Source organism: Lissotriton vulgaris, chromosome 5 (assembly GCF_964263255.1).
Source record: "Lissotriton vulgaris chromosome 5, aLisVul1.2, whole genome shotgun sequence".
In the NCBI taxonomy this organism is placed as follows: Eukaryota; Metazoa; Chordata; class Amphibia; order Caudata; family Salamandridae; genus Lissotriton; species Lissotriton vulgaris.
The window spans coordinates 180,706,994-180,724,734 of NC_141693.1; the positions used below are offsets into that span (position 1 = coordinate 180,706,994).

At 47.3% G+C, this 17,741-nt stretch overlaps 1 protein-coding gene across 1 annotated transcript in view; it reads left to right on the forward strand.

Annotated features, from left to right (window-relative positions):
• Nucleotides 1-17,741, forward strand: part of WHRN (whirlin) — a 963,606-nt gene that overhangs the window by 741,555 nt on the left and 204,310 nt on the right. The window contains exon 6 of the mRNA XM_086919999.1: nucleotides 17,285-17,497. Within this exon, the coding sequence (XP_086776125.1) occupies nucleotides 17,285-17,497 (213 nt within the window). The remainder of the gene's footprint in view (nucleotides 1-17,284; nucleotides 17,498-17,741) is intronic.

Sequence of the window (17,741 nt, forward strand, 5' to 3'; positions counted from 1 at the left end):
AGGGCTGACGGGCGTAATCAACCTGAGTGATGATATTCTAGTATATTCGTCAACCCTCGAAGAACATCACACCAACCTAAGAGCGACTCTACAGAGGCTTGCTGACAGTGGGCTGACCCTACACCGAGCCAAATGTGCCTTCTACCAAGAATCGGTGGACTTCTTCGGGTATACGTTCACCAGGGAAGGCCTCAAAGTAGACCCAAAGAAAGCGGAGGCGATCAAAGCGGCCAGCACGCCTCGAAATCCAACTGAAGTGCGCAGTTTCTTGGGCATGGCCACGTACTGCGGCCGGTTCATTCCGAACCTGGCTGCCATCGCGGAACCCCTCCGGGCTCTCACCCGAAAGAACCGAACTGATTGTGGACGCTAGTCCTGTGGGACTAGGAGCCGTTCTCCTGCAAGAGTATGGTCCGGAAGAATGGAGACCGGTCGCCTATGCCAGCAAGGCACTGACCGACACAGAGACCCGGTACGCACAGATAGAGAGGGAGGCCCTGGCCATCAAATGGGCCTGCCAGCATTTTCATCTCTACCTCTGTGGACAGGAATTCACCGTGGTCACGGACCACAAGCCTCTCCTACCCCTCTTCGCTGGAACCTCAAGATTGGCTCCCCCACGGATCGAACGGTGGGCCGTCCAGCTGCAGGGATACCGATTCAAGGTTGTGTTCCGGCCCGGGGCTCACAACCCCGCTGACTACATGTCACGGCACCCGGACGTCACCCCACAACAGCCACCCACCGAGGACGGAGAGGAAGTGGAAGAGATAGTGCACATGGTCACGCAGGCCGCGTGTCCAGACAACATGACGCTCAAGGAGATTGGAGACGCCACTGCAGAAGATGAGACCCTCACGAAAGTACGCCGAGCCCTCGAAGATAACCGCTGGGCTCGCTTCCTCGATGGCGCCGCTAGCCTCCGCCCTGAAGTCAGCCATGCAAGACAGCAGCTATGGCAGGTACGCAGCGAACTCAGTGTGGGGGAGGAAGGAGTGATCCTGCGAGGGCACCTCATCATCATGCCAGAAAGCCTCCAACAACGAGCGTTGAGCCTAGCCCACGTGGGACACCAAGGCATGGCGAAAACGAAAGCCCGCCTAAGGAGCAAGGTGTGGTTTCCAGCGATGGACAGCCAAGTAGAGGCGATGATACGGTCCTGCCATGCCTGTACGATCACCGGGGGCGAGCCCCTTCCAGCACCCGTACTCACGGAGGAAGCGCCTCGGGCGCCCTGGACCCAACTCAGCATCGACTTCGGCAGCTTCCCGGGCGGAAAGCACATGCTGGTACTGGTAGACTCCTTCTCGAAATTCCCAGTAGTAGAAGTCATCGCATCGACAGCTTTCCCACAAGTCAAGAAGGTCCTAAACCGCGTGTTCGCCACGATGGGACTTCCCGAGGAGATCAAGTCCGACAACGGACCTCCCTTTCAAGGGAGAGAATTCCAATCATATCTGGAGGCCCTTCGAATTAAACACAGAAAGATCACCCCGCTGTGGCCTCAAGCCAACGGAGAAGTGGAGAGACTGATGCGAACGATAAACAGAGCCCTTCGGATAGCGGTGGACAACGGTGAAGACCTAGAGATGGCCCTAGACCAGTTTCTAGGGGCTTACCGACAGACACCACACGCGACGACCAAGTGCGCCCCAGCCCATGTGCTGTTCAAGCGGGCCCCCAGAGATGGCATACCCACAACAAGCGCATGGATGCCGGAAGAGAGGGACGCCGAGGCTACCCAAGCGCGGAGGCGAACCACCAACACCAAAGCAAGCCTGCGTCGCCGTGCCAAAGAACCCGACATCCAAGTAGGGGACACGGTGGTCGTCAAGGATCGCCATCCCGGATGGAAGTTTCGAACGCCAGTTGAACCCGAAGTGTGGCGAGTGGACAAGACGCAAGGGACAATGGTCACTGCCACAAGAAACGGACAGACCGTGACACGAAACATCTCGTGCTTCAGGAAGGCAACAGAAGCAGCCGCCGGACATCAGCGGGCGGAAGAAACGGAAGCGGAAGAGCTGGCGCTAGAGGACACAGACTTTCCCAGGTCCCGAATTCCTCTGCCAGGACCGTCAAGAGGAGAGAGGCAACCGAGGCCAATGTCACCCGGCCCCGGCGTCAACCAAGGGCATCAGAAGCGAGCGTCGATCCGAGGGCAACCCCGGCCAGGGTTGTCGAACCATCAGAGACCCGGAATCATCGCTACAGCCTCAGGCCCAATCCGATGCCCAGCCAAAGGCTCAGAGACTTTGCATGGACATCCCCTTGAACGTGGTCCGAGGACCGGAGAGCTGAAAGAACTAAAACAAAGGAGGGATGTAGAGAGCCACTCGGGCTCTCCACTACATTGTAACTTTTCCCCCACGCACGCACGCACAACCCCGGGGCGGGCTCGCGCCGGGGTATAAATAAAGATGCGGAAGACCGCTCGGGGTCTTTCCGGCTAACCCATACCGAGTGTCCATAGTCGTTATTATATTGGTTATTTGCCACGTGTCGGGGCCTACCTGACAACTCCACAGTGGACACGCACCATGTTTGGCTCAGCATCAGAATAGCAAGGGCTGGACCCCAGGATGGAACTATAATTCACCAAAATCACATTCTGTTTTGTACTCGAGTAAGCAGGGGTACTATAGGTAAGGACCGAGGTAAATTGGGTGAGCTATGTCTGGCTTGGTTTGTAATAGCAGGGTTGCTAGAGACCATGACTGAGGTCAAGGAGGTGAGGCGAATTTGACTTTGAATTGGAATAGCAGGGGTGCCACAGGCCAGAACTGAGGTTGGGCGAGCCATGAAATACCCTAACAAAGGCCGCCTTGGTGAACGCCAGATCCCTGGTGAAACACAACACCGAAGTAGCAATCTTGATCGACGCCTACAATCTGGATTTGCTGTTCATAACCGAAACATGGGCAGACAGAGCGTCTAACATTGACCTGGCGTTAGCAGTACCAAAGGGCTACTCGCTCCTTCGCGCCGACAGAACTGGGAAGCGAGGAGGAGGCCTAGCCATTATTAGAACGGACACCCTGCATGTGCAGGGACTCGAGAGGTTGAAATCCCCTGAGTGGGAAAACTACCTTTTAATATCCACATCACAAATAACTATACGTTTTCCGGCCTTTTACTGTACAGGCCGCCAAAGGCTAACATCCCCCTGGCACAATTATTGGGACCCGCTCTTGAGGCCAGCTTATCCAGGGCAGATTTCACGATTCTGGGGGACTTCAACATCCACCAAGAAAAAGTGGATGATAGTAATACGAGTATCTTTCTGGAGACCATGACCATTTGTGGCCTATCCCAATTAGTGAAGCAAGGAACTCATTCCGCTGGGCATACCCTGGATGGAATATTCACATCCAATCCTAACATCACAATAGGGGATGTGATGTCTGTCCCCTGGTCTGATCACATAGTAATCCATCTTTCCTTGAACCTGGGCCAGACTAAGGTGGTCAGGGCACCCCGGGAGGGGGAGCGCCCTTACCAGGACTGGGAAAAGATCGATATAGCTGAACTACACGCACGGCTCAGCTCCACAACATTAGAATTAGACAAAGACTGCGACACAGCCTCAAACCAGGTAGAGAACTGGATTAAAACTTCAGTTCTGACAGTCGCCCCCATTAAAATTAAAAAAAACAAAAAGGAATAAACACTCCGAACCCTGCTTTACAGAGAAATTAAGTCTGCAAAAACAGGCTTGCAGGAGGGCAGAAAGGAGATGGAGGGCGAGCTACTTATAAAAAATGGATAATGGAGTAAAAATTGGCATTTTTTGTAAAAAAAAATCAATGAGGCCAATGACTCCTGTAAACAACTGTTCACTACGGTAAAAAAAACTAGCAGAGCCCGCGGCCAAACAGGTCACTGGTAGCAAGGACCTGTGTAACAAACTAGGACAGTTCTTTACGGACAAGGTGTGACTAATATATGAACCTTTTCGCCAGCAGCACATCGTCCCAGATTCAGGGGCTGCCAGGCAACCGGAGCACATCACCCAGGACAGCCACTTAGACCCCAACTCCCCCACTTCCAAATTCAAGTTTTCAGTGCCCTCAGTAGAAGAGATCAGACTGCTGGTTCTGTCCATTAAATCCGGAGGCCCTTTGGACCCCTGCCCGCCTAAGGTCCTACCCATGTTCCCGATCTGCTGAGTTCCCAACTCCAACCACTCTTCAGCAACATAATTGAGTCCAGCTGCTTCCCGAAAGCATGGAAAGCAGCCTCGGTCCTGCCTTTACCGAAGAAGCCTAGCCTTGACCCCTCCATTCCAGCCAACTTCCGGCCAATCTCAAGTATCCCTTTTCATGCCAACATTTTTGAGAAACTGCTAAACTCCCAACTGGCAGGCTTCATCAGGAGCACACATGCCCTAGACGACTCCCAATATGGGTTTCGAGAGGAGCATGGGACTGAGACGGCATTGGTGATGGCAGCAAGGAAATAAGGGGTATACTGGATACAGGAGGGAAGGCCGCCCTCATTTTGCTAGACTTGTCGGCGGCCTTCGACACTGTAAACCATGATATCCTTATTAACAGGCTGAAGGATTTAGGCCTTCATGCATCTGCTACCAACCTGATGGCCTCCTTCCTGGGAAATAGAACGTTCTCAGTCCAACCTGGGGAATTTGTCTCAAGGTCCTTCAGCCTGCCCTGGGGGGTCCCCCAGGGCTCGAGTCTGAGCCCATCCCCTTTTAATCTATATGTTGCTCCCTTGGCCGCCATCATCCGGAACTGCGGGTTCATCCCACTATCCTATGCAGATGATACCCAAATAGTGGTGCAATATCAAATAACACCTCAGAGACCGCAGATAGATTCAGGCTCTGCATGGACCAGGTCAGTCAATAGATGCAGGACAACTGTTTTAAACTAAATGGTGACAAATCGGAGGTTATGCTGATAGGGCCTGAGCCGGACATCTGTCCCAACCTTTGGTGGCCAGACAGCCTCGGGAATTGTCCTTTGCCGGTGGACAATGTGAGGAATTTGGGTGTCATATTGGGCTCCAAACTTACATTTGAAACACAATAAACAACCTCTGCTCAACTGTTTGGTATACACTTAAACTCATCAGGAAATTGTTACCATACATCCCACCAGACACCACTAAAACCCTGGTCACCTTGCTAGCATTATCTAAACTAGATTATGGCAATGCGTTATATGTAGGGCTAAGAAAACAGTTGCTACTAAAACTACAGAGGCTACAGAACGCGGCAGCCAGGTTGATTCTCAACATTCCCAAATTCGACCCTGTAGCCCAAAAGATCAGAGGACTAAATTGGCTTATGGTAGAAAAAAGAATTCAGATCAAATCAGCTTGCCTAGCCTACAAGACACTACATGGTTCTGGGTCACGTTTCCTAAATAACAAACTAAAACCCTATGAACCAATCAGGACGCTAAGATCTAGTAGTGACAGCCCCTCACTGTGGTCCTTCCGAAAGAACCTAAAAACCTGGCTTTTTTCAGCTTAGCCCAGGGGGTACCAATTTCACTGTCAGGCAGCTCAATTCAGTGACAGCGCCAAGACGCCCTCGGGCATTCGTGCGCTCTACAAATCACAAAATCAAATCAAATCAATCAAATGCTTTGCTAAGGGCCTTATTACAAGTTCGGCATTCTAAAGGATTGCCAAATCTGTGGTGGCGGTCTGTGGACCTCCAGACTGGTGATCCACCCACCACATTCGGTCTGCCACCAGGTATCCACAATCCCTGGCAGTGGTGCAGCAGTCTGAGGCATCAAATATGATGGAGGTGCCGTTGGGGCGTTCTCTCACCGCCGCACTTTTCATGGCGGTGCGACTGCCATGAAAAGTGTGGCAGTGAGGAAACAAAGGGGGCCCTACAGACCTCCCTTGTGCCTCTGGTTTGAATTTCCCATTGCAGTGTCTATTTTTAATGCACCGCCATGGGAACGCCAAAGAACTGCCCGCCAGAGACTTACAAAGTTGTAATCTGGCAGCGGGCAGGTGGGGTGGGGCGACAGCGTGGCAGCCTTATTACCACAACGCCAAAGTCATAATAAGTGTTTGAAATGCAGGGGCGCTGGAGGCCTGGTTAGAAATACATTTGTCCAAGCCATGTTGTGTTTTGCTCTCAAATAAGTAGGTCAGTACTGATGTGAATGGGGTGGGCCGCATTTGGCTTTGTATTGGAATAGCAGGGGTGCCACAAGTCAGCACAGAGGTAAATTAGGTGGGCAGTGTTTGGCTTTGTAATCACAGAAATGCTACAGATCATGGCTGAGGTACATTGGGCAAATCGCGATTAGCTTTATCTTGGAATTGCAGAGGACATGCAGCTCAGATGTGAGAAGCAATGGGCAGACTCAGCCTTCATGCTGGAATAGCAGATTCTACAAGTCTGTACTCAGGGCTGACATGAGCTGGACAAGCTTCTGTGTGCTGTGTGTTACACTAACAAGGCAGCTTCAGATCATGACTAAGGTGGATTTGGCGAGCCATGTGGGCGTGGTATTGGAGTGTGGGAGAGTGGGTGCCACAGGCAGCTCTGGGTCTGGGGGGCAGGCCCTCACAAGAGAAACTGCTGGATCACCCAAACCTTTTCACTAGTGGAATACCTCAGTTTGCTTGTGTTTTTGTAAACACTTCACATGGACCTGCAGCCCTACTCTCAGAGAAACTTCCAACATAGCGAGGGATTCTTTGGTTAATGTAAGACCCTGGGGACGGCTGTGAAATCAGCCTGTGGAAGCCAGGGTTAATCCCACTCCTACAGAAAGCACAAATGAAGAGCAGGGTATCCCTGAGACACTCCCTGTATGATAAAAGGAACAGCAATCTCCCACTACGCGGTAGTAAAGTGGTATGTCAGAAAGAATTAAAAGTCAAAGGAAAAGTGCATACATTTAGAACATATGTCTTGGTAGCATTTTTATTCTTAACATGTGGCAGTATATGAGGAATAAATTAAAAGTGAATAAACAAAATATTTCATCTTGATGTCGATTTAACTAAAGAACATTATAATTTTGAAGCCAGTGAATGGGCGAGAAGAATTGTGACAAGGGCTTTATACAACACTATTTCATTGGCTGGTAACGAATGAAGTATCCTTGGAATAGGAATGATGTGATCTTTAGGTATGGCACCAGTCAGTAGCTGGTCAGCGACATTTTGTATGAGCTGAAGTCTTCTAAAATATTTTCCTCCTGGCAGTCCTAGGTAGATGGTATTTCCATAGTGCAACCGTGGCTGTAACTACAGGGGTTTGGTACCACGGTGCAATATAAAGGAGTATTTTGTACTGACGCTGGCTACCCTGCATTTCTCTGTTTCGAGTAAGGCCTAAATCTAAGTGAATACACGCATTCCAGATGACTGTAGCTGTCCATTTCTTTGCAATCACAAGTTCCATTCTTAATGAATTCAATGTGATAAGATTATAGGCCATCCATTCGTGTACGCCAACTATGACATCAGTTAATACCTCCAGCAGCCAAACAGACATGCAAAGGCATGCCTGCAAGGCTATTAGCAGGGGTGCCACCAGCACAGATGTAAAACTGTACTCACTTAACATATAGCAGGGAGGCCAACAGTAACATGTAAATATTAAAAATAGAAGGGTAATTATAGACCATGGGGCACTCTACATTATACCTGACTTGGAATGACTTAAAGACAGAAAAGAGTCTGTGCGTAATCTGTAAAAAATGGCGGAACTATTTTTTGGTAAGATTATTAAGGCTAAAATCCTTCAATATGGAAGGCAACAGTGAATATTTCAGAGGAATTAAGGGCTTTGAATAAGTTAAAAAAGACCACAGCCACTTTTAATCCGTGGTCTACTAGCCACCAAAGACCATCCACGGCGGAAGGATGTACCAGGTCTGTGCTATGACCAGATCTGAAGCCTGCTTGAAGATGGTGCCATATATTATGGGTCTTGACAAATGTGTGATACTGTGTAAACACCACTTTTTTGCAAAGGGTTCACAAAATATGATCACAAGACTATTGGACAGAAGTTGCTAGGATTCTCTATTGAAAGGGAGGCTTTTTTAACAAGGGCGCGACCATTGCTGCGTTCCACTCTGACTGGGGGATACTCAGATTTAGGAACCAATTCCACAGACTGGCAATACTTGAAATGAGGAGCGGACCCAGTTGTTTCATTATGGAAGCTGGGAAGATATCAGATGGGCAGACTGAGAGTCGTGTTGGGGATAAAATGTTAACAACTTCCAAGGCTAATGTCTCTGCAAAGTTGGAGAGTTTGTTTTTGTTTTACTTTAAGACAGGTGAAAGCGAAATAGGAGAAGTAAGGGGCGCTACCTGCTCAATCTGGCATCTAATGTTATCAATCTGGGTGGCAAAGAACTACTGTGACAGCAGTGCTTAAGTTGAGCTGGTGTTTTCCGGTGCTCAGCACTGCACTTAATTGTATTGTATTGTATTGTGGTATACTTATATAGCGCAAGCCTGTCACCACCAAGGGCATCCTGGCGCTTTGACCCGTGATCCAACAAATTCAGCGACTCAGCCTGTCCTAGGGAAGAGGTAGGTTTTCAGCGCCTTTCTGAAGGCTAAGAGATCCTCAAGACTTCTCAGGGATATTGGCAGGGAGTTCCAGAGTTTGGCCGCCGCTACTCTGAACGATCGGCCACCCATCCTCACTCTCTGGAAGCGCGGAACTATAAGTAGCCTGGATGAAGAGGAACGCAAAGCTCGGGATGGAAGGTACCAGGCAAACATTCTCCGCAAAGGGATTGGGCCCAGGCCACGGATAGCCCTGAACACAATGCACACTGCTTTGTAGCGAACGCGTATATGGACCGGCAGCCAGGGGAGTTCCTGTAACGCTGCCGTGGAAGAGCTGTGGTAGGGGCGGGAAAGGGCGAGTTTGGCAGCTATATTTTGCACCCTTTGAAGCTTGCTCAGAAGTGTTACCGGGGCCTCCAGAAGTAGTGCGTTACAGTAGTCAAGTCGACTTAGGATGGTACTTCGCACTACTTCTGGTCTGGCTTGCTCAGGGAGGAGGGGTAAAACCTTGCGTAGCATGCGGATCAACATCATGCACGTTGAGGTGGTCTTATTTACGTGCAGATCCAGCTGCAGGTTGGGCCCAAAAATAACACCCAGGTTACGTGCCGATTCTGCGGCTGACACCGTCTCTGAAAATGACGGGGGCCAAAAATCGTCTGGGAGATCTCGGGGAACTCGGTCATTGGAGCAGTACAGGACCTCTGTCTTAGTTCCATTGAACTGTAACGAGTTCAAACGGAGCCATTCCGCTGTAGCCTGCATGCACCGGTGGAAGGTCTCCAATGGGACTGCGTCCTGTCCCTCCAGTGAAAAGACCAGCTGGGTATCATCCGCATAATTAAATGCGGAGATCCCAAATGATTTAATGAGCTGGACTAGAGGGCGGAGGTATATATTAAAGAGTATAGGGCTGATGGCTGAGCCCTGAGGTACTCCTTGTCCTACTCTCCGCTCCTCTGAACTGAAGGGAGGGAGCGAAACCCGTTGCTGACTGTTGTCCAGATAGGAGATTAACCAGTCCCTGGCCTTATCTTTGACCCCGCACTCTTCCAGCCTCGAAATCAAGGTAGAATGGCTGACCGTGTCAAACGCGGCCGACATGTCGAGCAGCACCAAAAATGCTGCCCGACCACTGTCGACTCGCGCCCGCAGATTGTCTAACACGGTCACCAACGCGGATCCCGTCCCATGAGCTGGGCGAAAACTGAATTGCGTCTCGTCCAGCCAGGTGTTCCCTTCTAAGAAGCCGGACAGAGTGCGGGTAACCAATTTTTCCATGATTTTGACTGGAAAAGGAAGCAGGGAGATTGGCCGGTAATTGGAAAGGCAAACAGGGTCGAGCGTAGGTTTTTTTAAGAGCGGAGATACCACTGCCTTCTTCCAGCAACCCGGTACCGTCCCTGTTTCAAACGACTGGCAACAGATGGAATGCAAGGGCTGGAAAAGATCCTCTTGAAACACCTTCCAGAGTTTTGGAGGAAGAGGATCAAGAGGCGAGCCGGATGAAATCGTAAGGGCTAGGCTGCCAAACTCCTCCAAGGAGGGAAGGGGAAAGCTACTCAGCTGGGGTCGACTGGCCTCCATCGCCGGAGCTCCCAGGCTGAGGGCCGGATCCAAGGGGGAAGGGGGACAGCTACTCAGCTGGGGTCGACTGGCCTCACTCGCCGGAGCTCCCAGACTGAGGGCCGGATCCAAAGAAGTAGAGGGGAAGCTACTCAGCTGGGGTCGACTGGCCTCAATCGCCGGAGCTCCCAAACTGAGGGCCGGATCCAAGGAGGGAGGAGGAAAGCTACTCAGCTGGGGTCGACTGGCCTCACTCGCCGGAGCTCCCAGGCTGAGGGCCGGATCCAAAGAAGGAGAGGGGAAGCTACTCAGCTGGGGTCGGCTGGCCTCCATCGCCGGAGCTCCCAAGCTGAGGGCCTGGTCCTCTGGTTGGGGTCGACTGGAAGACGTGGCCGGAGCTTCCAAACAGAGGTGAGCAACCCTCTGCAGGGGTCGACTGGCCATCTCCTCCGGAGCTCCCAAACCAGTGGTGGAATTAACTGGGTCCTGCAAACCCTCCAGGATTTTGCGGATTTTCTCCTCGAAGGCATCAGCAAGTGAGTCACAAAGAGCTTGCGATGAGGGGACGGCGCTAGCCACACACGTAGGGTGGGCAAGGTCCCTAACGATTTTAAAGAGGGCCTGTGCCTTGTTTGGGGCCTGATTCAAGGTGGATTCAAGATAGGTCGCTTTAGCCAACTTGATCTGAGCCTTGTATTTATCAGCATCAACACCGGTGCTTTTCATGAGCACCTGTTAAGGACACATTCATTTTTGGTAGCCACGGGGAGATTTAGTGATTTACCCAGAATCGCAGGATGTTGAGCTGACACTGAGACGCGAACCTGGTTCCCCAGCTCCGAAGTTTGCAGCTCTGGCGATTATGCCACATCCTCTACCCACTTTCATGGTTAGTAGTTGGTTCTGTTTTAGGCGGTGCTAACAGGAGAAATGTGCTAGGACAAGCTGCATCCTGACGAGAGCCCCAGCACTTATTTGCTTTACAAATTAACCACAGTGTGACAGTTTTTTTTTTACAAAGCTTTCCAAGGCTCAAATTGGTGTGTAAAAGAGGACATCAATTTTGCAATTACCCTGAAGATATCTTTCGATGTGTTAGTTGCTAGCATAATGCGGGTGGAATAGTAGATTTGTTTAGCTGAAAAAAACTTGTTTGTTTGTATGAGGCTATGGCCATGATATAAAGTTGTTTTATTTTCTTTATTTATTTCTAAAGTTTTATATGCCTCATGGTGTAATTTGGCCACCATTTCATTTCCACCATCCTAGCTTTGAGCTAACAGGTGTGTAGTTAAGGTGTAAACCAAGGAGGGCTCTCGTGAGAAAACATTTTGCCGCATCTGCAGGACTCCATGGGTAATGTCTTGTCAAAGTAATTTGTTAGATACTGATTAAAAGTGGCTAAAGGACAAGTTAGGTTATTTGAATTGACCATAATGGGGTTGGAGGCAAAGATGGATGTCAATACCCTGCTTGCTCTTCAGATGGAGAAGCATCTCCAACAACTGCCTGTTGGTATGATCTTTCTACTATTTGTTTTCTTTATGTTGGATGCGTTCATAGTGAAAAGGACTTTGAGATCGTCTCATTGTGGGAACACTACACAAGGGCCTATAGAGCACTGTCTGTCAGAGGAAGCAAAAAATGCATCTAGATGTTTTGAAAGATGAGTGGGTTCACTGTTCTTTTCCGTTATATTCTAAATCTTGTGCTCTTTCAAAAATCAATGGTGTGTCCTAACCAGGATTTCTAGGCGATAGTTGAATGGAGGCTAAGGCAGAAAACTTTTAGGGGTGGAGGAGGCGATAAAATAAAAGCGAATCATTGTTATGTAGCCAATTTTGTATTTGCAGGCAAGATCTTCTTCTTGAAATGCAGTTTGAAAATGTTGGTGTTCAATACCTATGTTCTTTTTAACAATAATAACCACCCTGTCTCTGGTTGCATTACCATGATCAACTCTCAAGATCTCATAGTTAGGTGGTAATAGCTCATGCAGTATATGATCTGCATTTCTCACTTCCCAAGCCTCAGTCACACATCTGAGCTCAAGATCTTGGAATCCACCAAGAACAGCAATCTGAGGTTCTGTTTCGCCATTGAGGTCACATTACACAACATAGCGCTCAGATTATATGCGGAAGATGACATAGGAGATGGTGTGGAAGTATTACATGGCCTGTAGTGGGAGACTTGGCACAGAGGAACATTGTGATATGAATTCTCAGATTTTAGAGAACTTTTGATTGCATTAAAAAGAATGAGATTGGTTGAAAACAAAATGTGCAGTTCATTAGTACTATAGATAAGAAGGTGAACTACATCACCATTAAGATTCCTGATCTGTGGCAAAACTTGGTGAGTTGGGCAGTATCTCTGAGGGTGGGTGGAAGAGAAGTAAGATTCTGCGCAGCTCAGAGTAACAAGATAAAATGAGTTTGCACTGATTGAGCTTTTTACAAAAGTGTAAGAACTAATGGTAAAAATGAAAACTACCCCTAAATCACTTTTGAGACCACAAGCAGGTGGTGGATTTGCCATTCACCTATTTTGTGCGATTCGTTTCCAATTTGATTTCATAAGAGTCACACGTCTAAACAGACTGTGGCACCAAGCCACCACTAAACATATTGAGTACTAGACCATGGTACAATGAGTGCTGAAGCATACAGCCAATACGGCCAGCACCAAGGATAGGAGGATTCTGCTCAGCTTGGCGAAACAGGCACCTAACTGCCCGATGGAAAGAGTTTGACTTGGTTAAGGCAAAAATAACATGTAAGGACAAATTGCAAAAAACTGAGAACTAGCCACAAATCCCTTTTAAGACCACAGGCAGAGGGGACCACTTCACCCACCTAATTCATGTGATCCTTTACCAATTTGCTTTTCAACAACCAGGAGTCTAAACAAACTGTAGGACCACAGCCATGACTAAATAGTCATCACTGGCTTGACAAATTGGAAACAAGAGCATGACACAAGTGAGAAGTCAAGCACACAATTTTGCGCATACAGAGAAATTGGGATAATTCTGTGTGGCTCAGGAAAACAAGCACCCCACCCACCAATAGGAGAGGTAAAATGCTTGCATGTTACCCATTCCACCATTCTTATTGATGTTCCAATCATAAACCTTTATACAGCGAACAGGAGTGAGAAGTATACCGTCAACCTGCAGGGACACAGGGTCATGCTATGAGCATGAGCTTACACGTACTCTTGATGAATGTGTGACTACCGAGTCCGTCCTCTCCTGGTACCCCTATGATGTCTGTTGAAAAAGAAGTAATTTGCAACCATACAAGGAAAAGGTCCTATAAATATGGTCTGTATGGTTATGTGCATGTTTTTTTCTATTTAATTGTACAGAAAATTAGCAATCACAAAAAGCAGGGTTAAAATGAGGTACTGAGGAAATCCTACTGACACTTCATCGGCTATATAAAGGCTGAAACATGTCGACCTAACGGATGCCTGGGAACACTAATTCCTAAAAGCATCACACCGATCTATTTTAACCTAGCCCTAGATCCCAGAATAATACATTTGTTACAAAGGATTTGAAGGCTATTTTAATGCACTCACTCAACCCTGCCTTCACTCACTTCTATCACTCAAAGAGCTCCACTTTCAAACGTGTCGAGCCCACCCATTTACTTTTGAGGGTCCAATGATATTTATATATCCAAAACATCCTAAAACAGAGGTGCTGTCTCCTGGAGAAGCTACTTATGATCATCCCTGAAGGGATGGGGCCATAATTATCAAAGTTGCATGTGATACCTAATGTATTCTTGCCTAAACAGTGAGAGAGAAGGGTGCACAATGGCGTCCAGTCTTAAAAGACAGCAATCGTGCGCAACACCATGAAAACTTACACAAGATTAGAAGAGAGGGAAAGGGGGGAAAGATAGACACCGAAAGAACAAGACATAACGAGAGAAAGAAACTGAGTGAGAGTTAGAGGGCAAGAAAAGTGATAAGAGAAAGTTTGAGGGGGACAGAGTGAAAGCAGGAGACCGCAATGAAAGGAGAGAGCGAGAAAGAAAAGAGATGAAAAGAGAGAGAAAGGATGAGCGAGAGAGAAAATGAAAGCAGGAGAGAGGAGATAAAAAGAGGGACATAGGGAGGAATTAGCCATTCCACCAAGACTACTCTCCTTTACGTCTCTAGTAATTTTCAATTTCTTTGTATGGTAAGCACTTGTTTTATCCTTCTTAACATATGTACTTATTTTGAAGAGATGGACACCCTATTCCTTTTTTTAACTGTTTCCAGTTGTGGTCTTTCTAGCACTGCCCTGTTTAGGTTTTCTTCTTATTTCTCTTGTACTGGTTCAGTCTCACTGGCTAATATATATTCTCCCTCTCTCCACTACTTAGTGGCGATCCCTTCTTTTCTCTTTCCACGTCTGTCATCTTTCTATGTCGCTTTTTCCTTTACTCCTTGTCGTGACTTTAGCTCTAAGGCAAACAACTCTTCATTTACTTTTCTTCCATCACTCAATCTGCCACAATTTTGTCTCTGCCTGTCTCTAAACAAAAAAACTCTTGAATGTTTCCAAAACACTGCATCTACACTCTTTAAAAATTAAGAAGCTTTGCTACCACACAGCATCCCTCTTTCCTTTCCCTCTCCTTCTATCTTCTTTACTGTCTCCCAGATGGCCAGACTGGGAACCCAAAGCAGCCCTGGCAAATTGTGTCAGACCAGCCCCCGTACTGTGCATCAAGCGAGCCTGACCCTTAGAAAAGGGGTTTTTGGGAGGTTCTACCCAAGAAATTTGCAGACAAAATTGTGCATTTTACCATACGTTTGTCATTAAATATTCAATTGCATTAGCTGTTAAAGCATAGTAAATGATGACCTTACTGTGCCCCAGGATAAAACAATCTTTGTTTGGACTGTTCAATGATTGTCTCACTATCACCTTCCAACAGTAGCTCTCATCTCTCAGATGTCCATCTCTCTCACATGTATTTTGTTTGTTTTATAGCACCTCCCATACCAGTGTAGAGTGGCAGAGCACGTTACATCACACACATACAGAGACAATGAATCACACATGTGTAAATCAGTGTATAGAAAATGTTACATAAGACAAAGGGGACTACAAGGAGTAGGGTTCACATATAATCCATACGGGTAGGTACTTTTTAACAGTCCTTGGTCTGGAGAAGCACAAACTTAGGATTCAGACCACAACACAGTGGTTAGGGTTGACTTTAATAATACAAATGTATTTCTACCCAAACCTACTTTTTTACCAGCATCAGGATAATGAGAAACTGGGAAAACATAACTTTGTAACTTGTACCATGCAGCTCGCATGCTGCTCTTTGATGGCAGTTCATAGCTCACTGTGCTAGATTATGATTGTAATGTATGAACTGCACAATAACAAAAGAATCTCTGTGACAAAAGTAGTAATACACTGAGCTATGCGCATCGAATATTGTTTTTCGATATGCATGGTACACATTCTTTGCAGCAGCCATATTAACTCTAGGTGCTACCTTAGATGAGTCAAAGCTGCCACGAGACAAAACTCCTCTCTCTCTCCAGAAGGTACATTAATTATCAGAGTTGCCCGAAAACTCTGAAGTGCTTCTTAAACTGCTGCACTGCTATAAAACCAGCCCCCACTAACAAAACCAGCCCCCCCCCCCCGCCCCCCGCTCCTCCAGCCTCCCAGGGAAATGTCCGATGCCTGGAACAGCCAGTCCGGCCTTGGTGTCTGATCTTCACCACTCCTCGTCATCTTGGAGTCTGGATACCACGTCCAACATCTCCTCTCTACCTACTTTCAGCTTTACAATGTTTGCAAAGTTTATCCATGTTTAATTTTTTTGTCTACCAAGGCTTAGTCTATCTCTTATTCCTTGCCTTGACTCTTCTGTACTCATCACACTTCCTGCTTATTCTCTTACCCCTTTTTTAATCATTTCTCAGTTCTGCTCCTCACCTCCTCTTTAAACTCGCACCTGTGCTCACCTTGTTTTCATAAACCGGTTTCCTTTCCCTCATTATCTCCACTTTATTTATTAGGCTTTCATTCCTTCAGAACTTCACTTAAGTTGTATCTCTTTCACTAGTGTTTTCATGGAAGTTTTATCTCAGCACCTTCATAAATCGGCTCCACTTTGAACTGTACCCTGGAATTCTATTTGTTAAATGGGGACCATTTTCTCTTGAACCACTTTGTAATCTTATGAGTTTGTGTTCTCTGTACGACAGTTTGGCATAAACAACATATCAATGTGAATAAATAAATTAGTACATATTGGTTCATAAAAATAAACTTCATTCCAACATAAATCCCACTTGCGGAACCAATCACAATTTCATGTTGCTCTGACAGCTCTCCACTGTGCTTTCACTGTCCTCTGCTCCTCTGTCCTCTGCTCCTCTGTTGGCTTCTGTTTGTTCTAACGCCATTACTATCCCAAAAAATCGCAATCCTTGCACTGTTTCTTCCTTTTCGACCATGCAGTCTCTAAACACAAATTGCCTCCCTGTAATTCTAGTTGAGTTTTCGAGTCAGTAACACCAGTTAAGTGCCAGGTTTGCATTGCCGTTCATTCGTTTTCTTTTGGAGAATCACTTTGGCTATGCATTCTTAAGAGGCAAACCACAGTTGTATGTGTTTAGGGCACCTCTTTAACTCATCTCCAGTCTGCTTTCCATGTAAAATGTTTTACTCTTGGATAAGTTTATGCACAAGCCTACTTAATGGAAATCATTTAGAAAGCCTTCCTCTGAAAGTCTGCCATACACTGAAAGAAGTGAAAAAAAGGAGACCCAACCCTGGGCATCTGTGTCTCAAAGTTTCCATGAGTGCTCTGTACCTGGCTAAACTCTCATGAAAGGCAATGCTTTGAACACCCATGGGTCTACTATAGTAAACCTCTAACAAAGCTGGGTTTATTTTCATTATACTTCTCCGTTGGCTGCAAGAGATTTCGCGGTGTACCCAGGTATCTTCAATCTGCCCCTAGCTGGTGGAGTGTATTTTGTTTTCACTAGTAGTCTGTTCTTATTCTTTCAGTCCTAAGTAGTCTGAATTTCCAATGTCTTCTGATGTGTATAGTTGTTCTTACATATCAGCATAAAGAATATTCACCAACCTAATTATTGTGTCTTATAAACCCTGTTGATAATCAACCTGATGTGTCTTCTCACTTAGCCGGTGTTTTACCGAGGCCTGGCCGGCTCGCAGGTGACCCTCAGCAGCATGGTGAATCAGAGCCGGCTGATGCTGGAGGAGAAAGCCAGACACCTGCTGAACGAGCAAGAGCGGGCCACCATGGGCTACTACCTTGACGAGTACAAGGAGAACAACATCTCTGCGGATGCCTTGGTCATGGCTCTCTTCGAGCTGCTCAACACTCATGCTAAGGTAAGATGGCCGGGAGCAAGGTTCTCATGCACAGGCCCAAGAGTAAGACTCTGCGAAGAACAATCCTGGAGAGAGTCTCCAAAAGCAAGGGCTACGGTGAAATTATGAAGGTCAAGCAATTTGGGGCTCTGTGGTATTATAAGATAGGATTTGCCAGTAAAATATCATTATAATATAGCCTTATAGCCCGCCGTAGCGGGCTATACCGGCTATTAAAGGCCCGCTGAATCGTTAAAGGACCGAG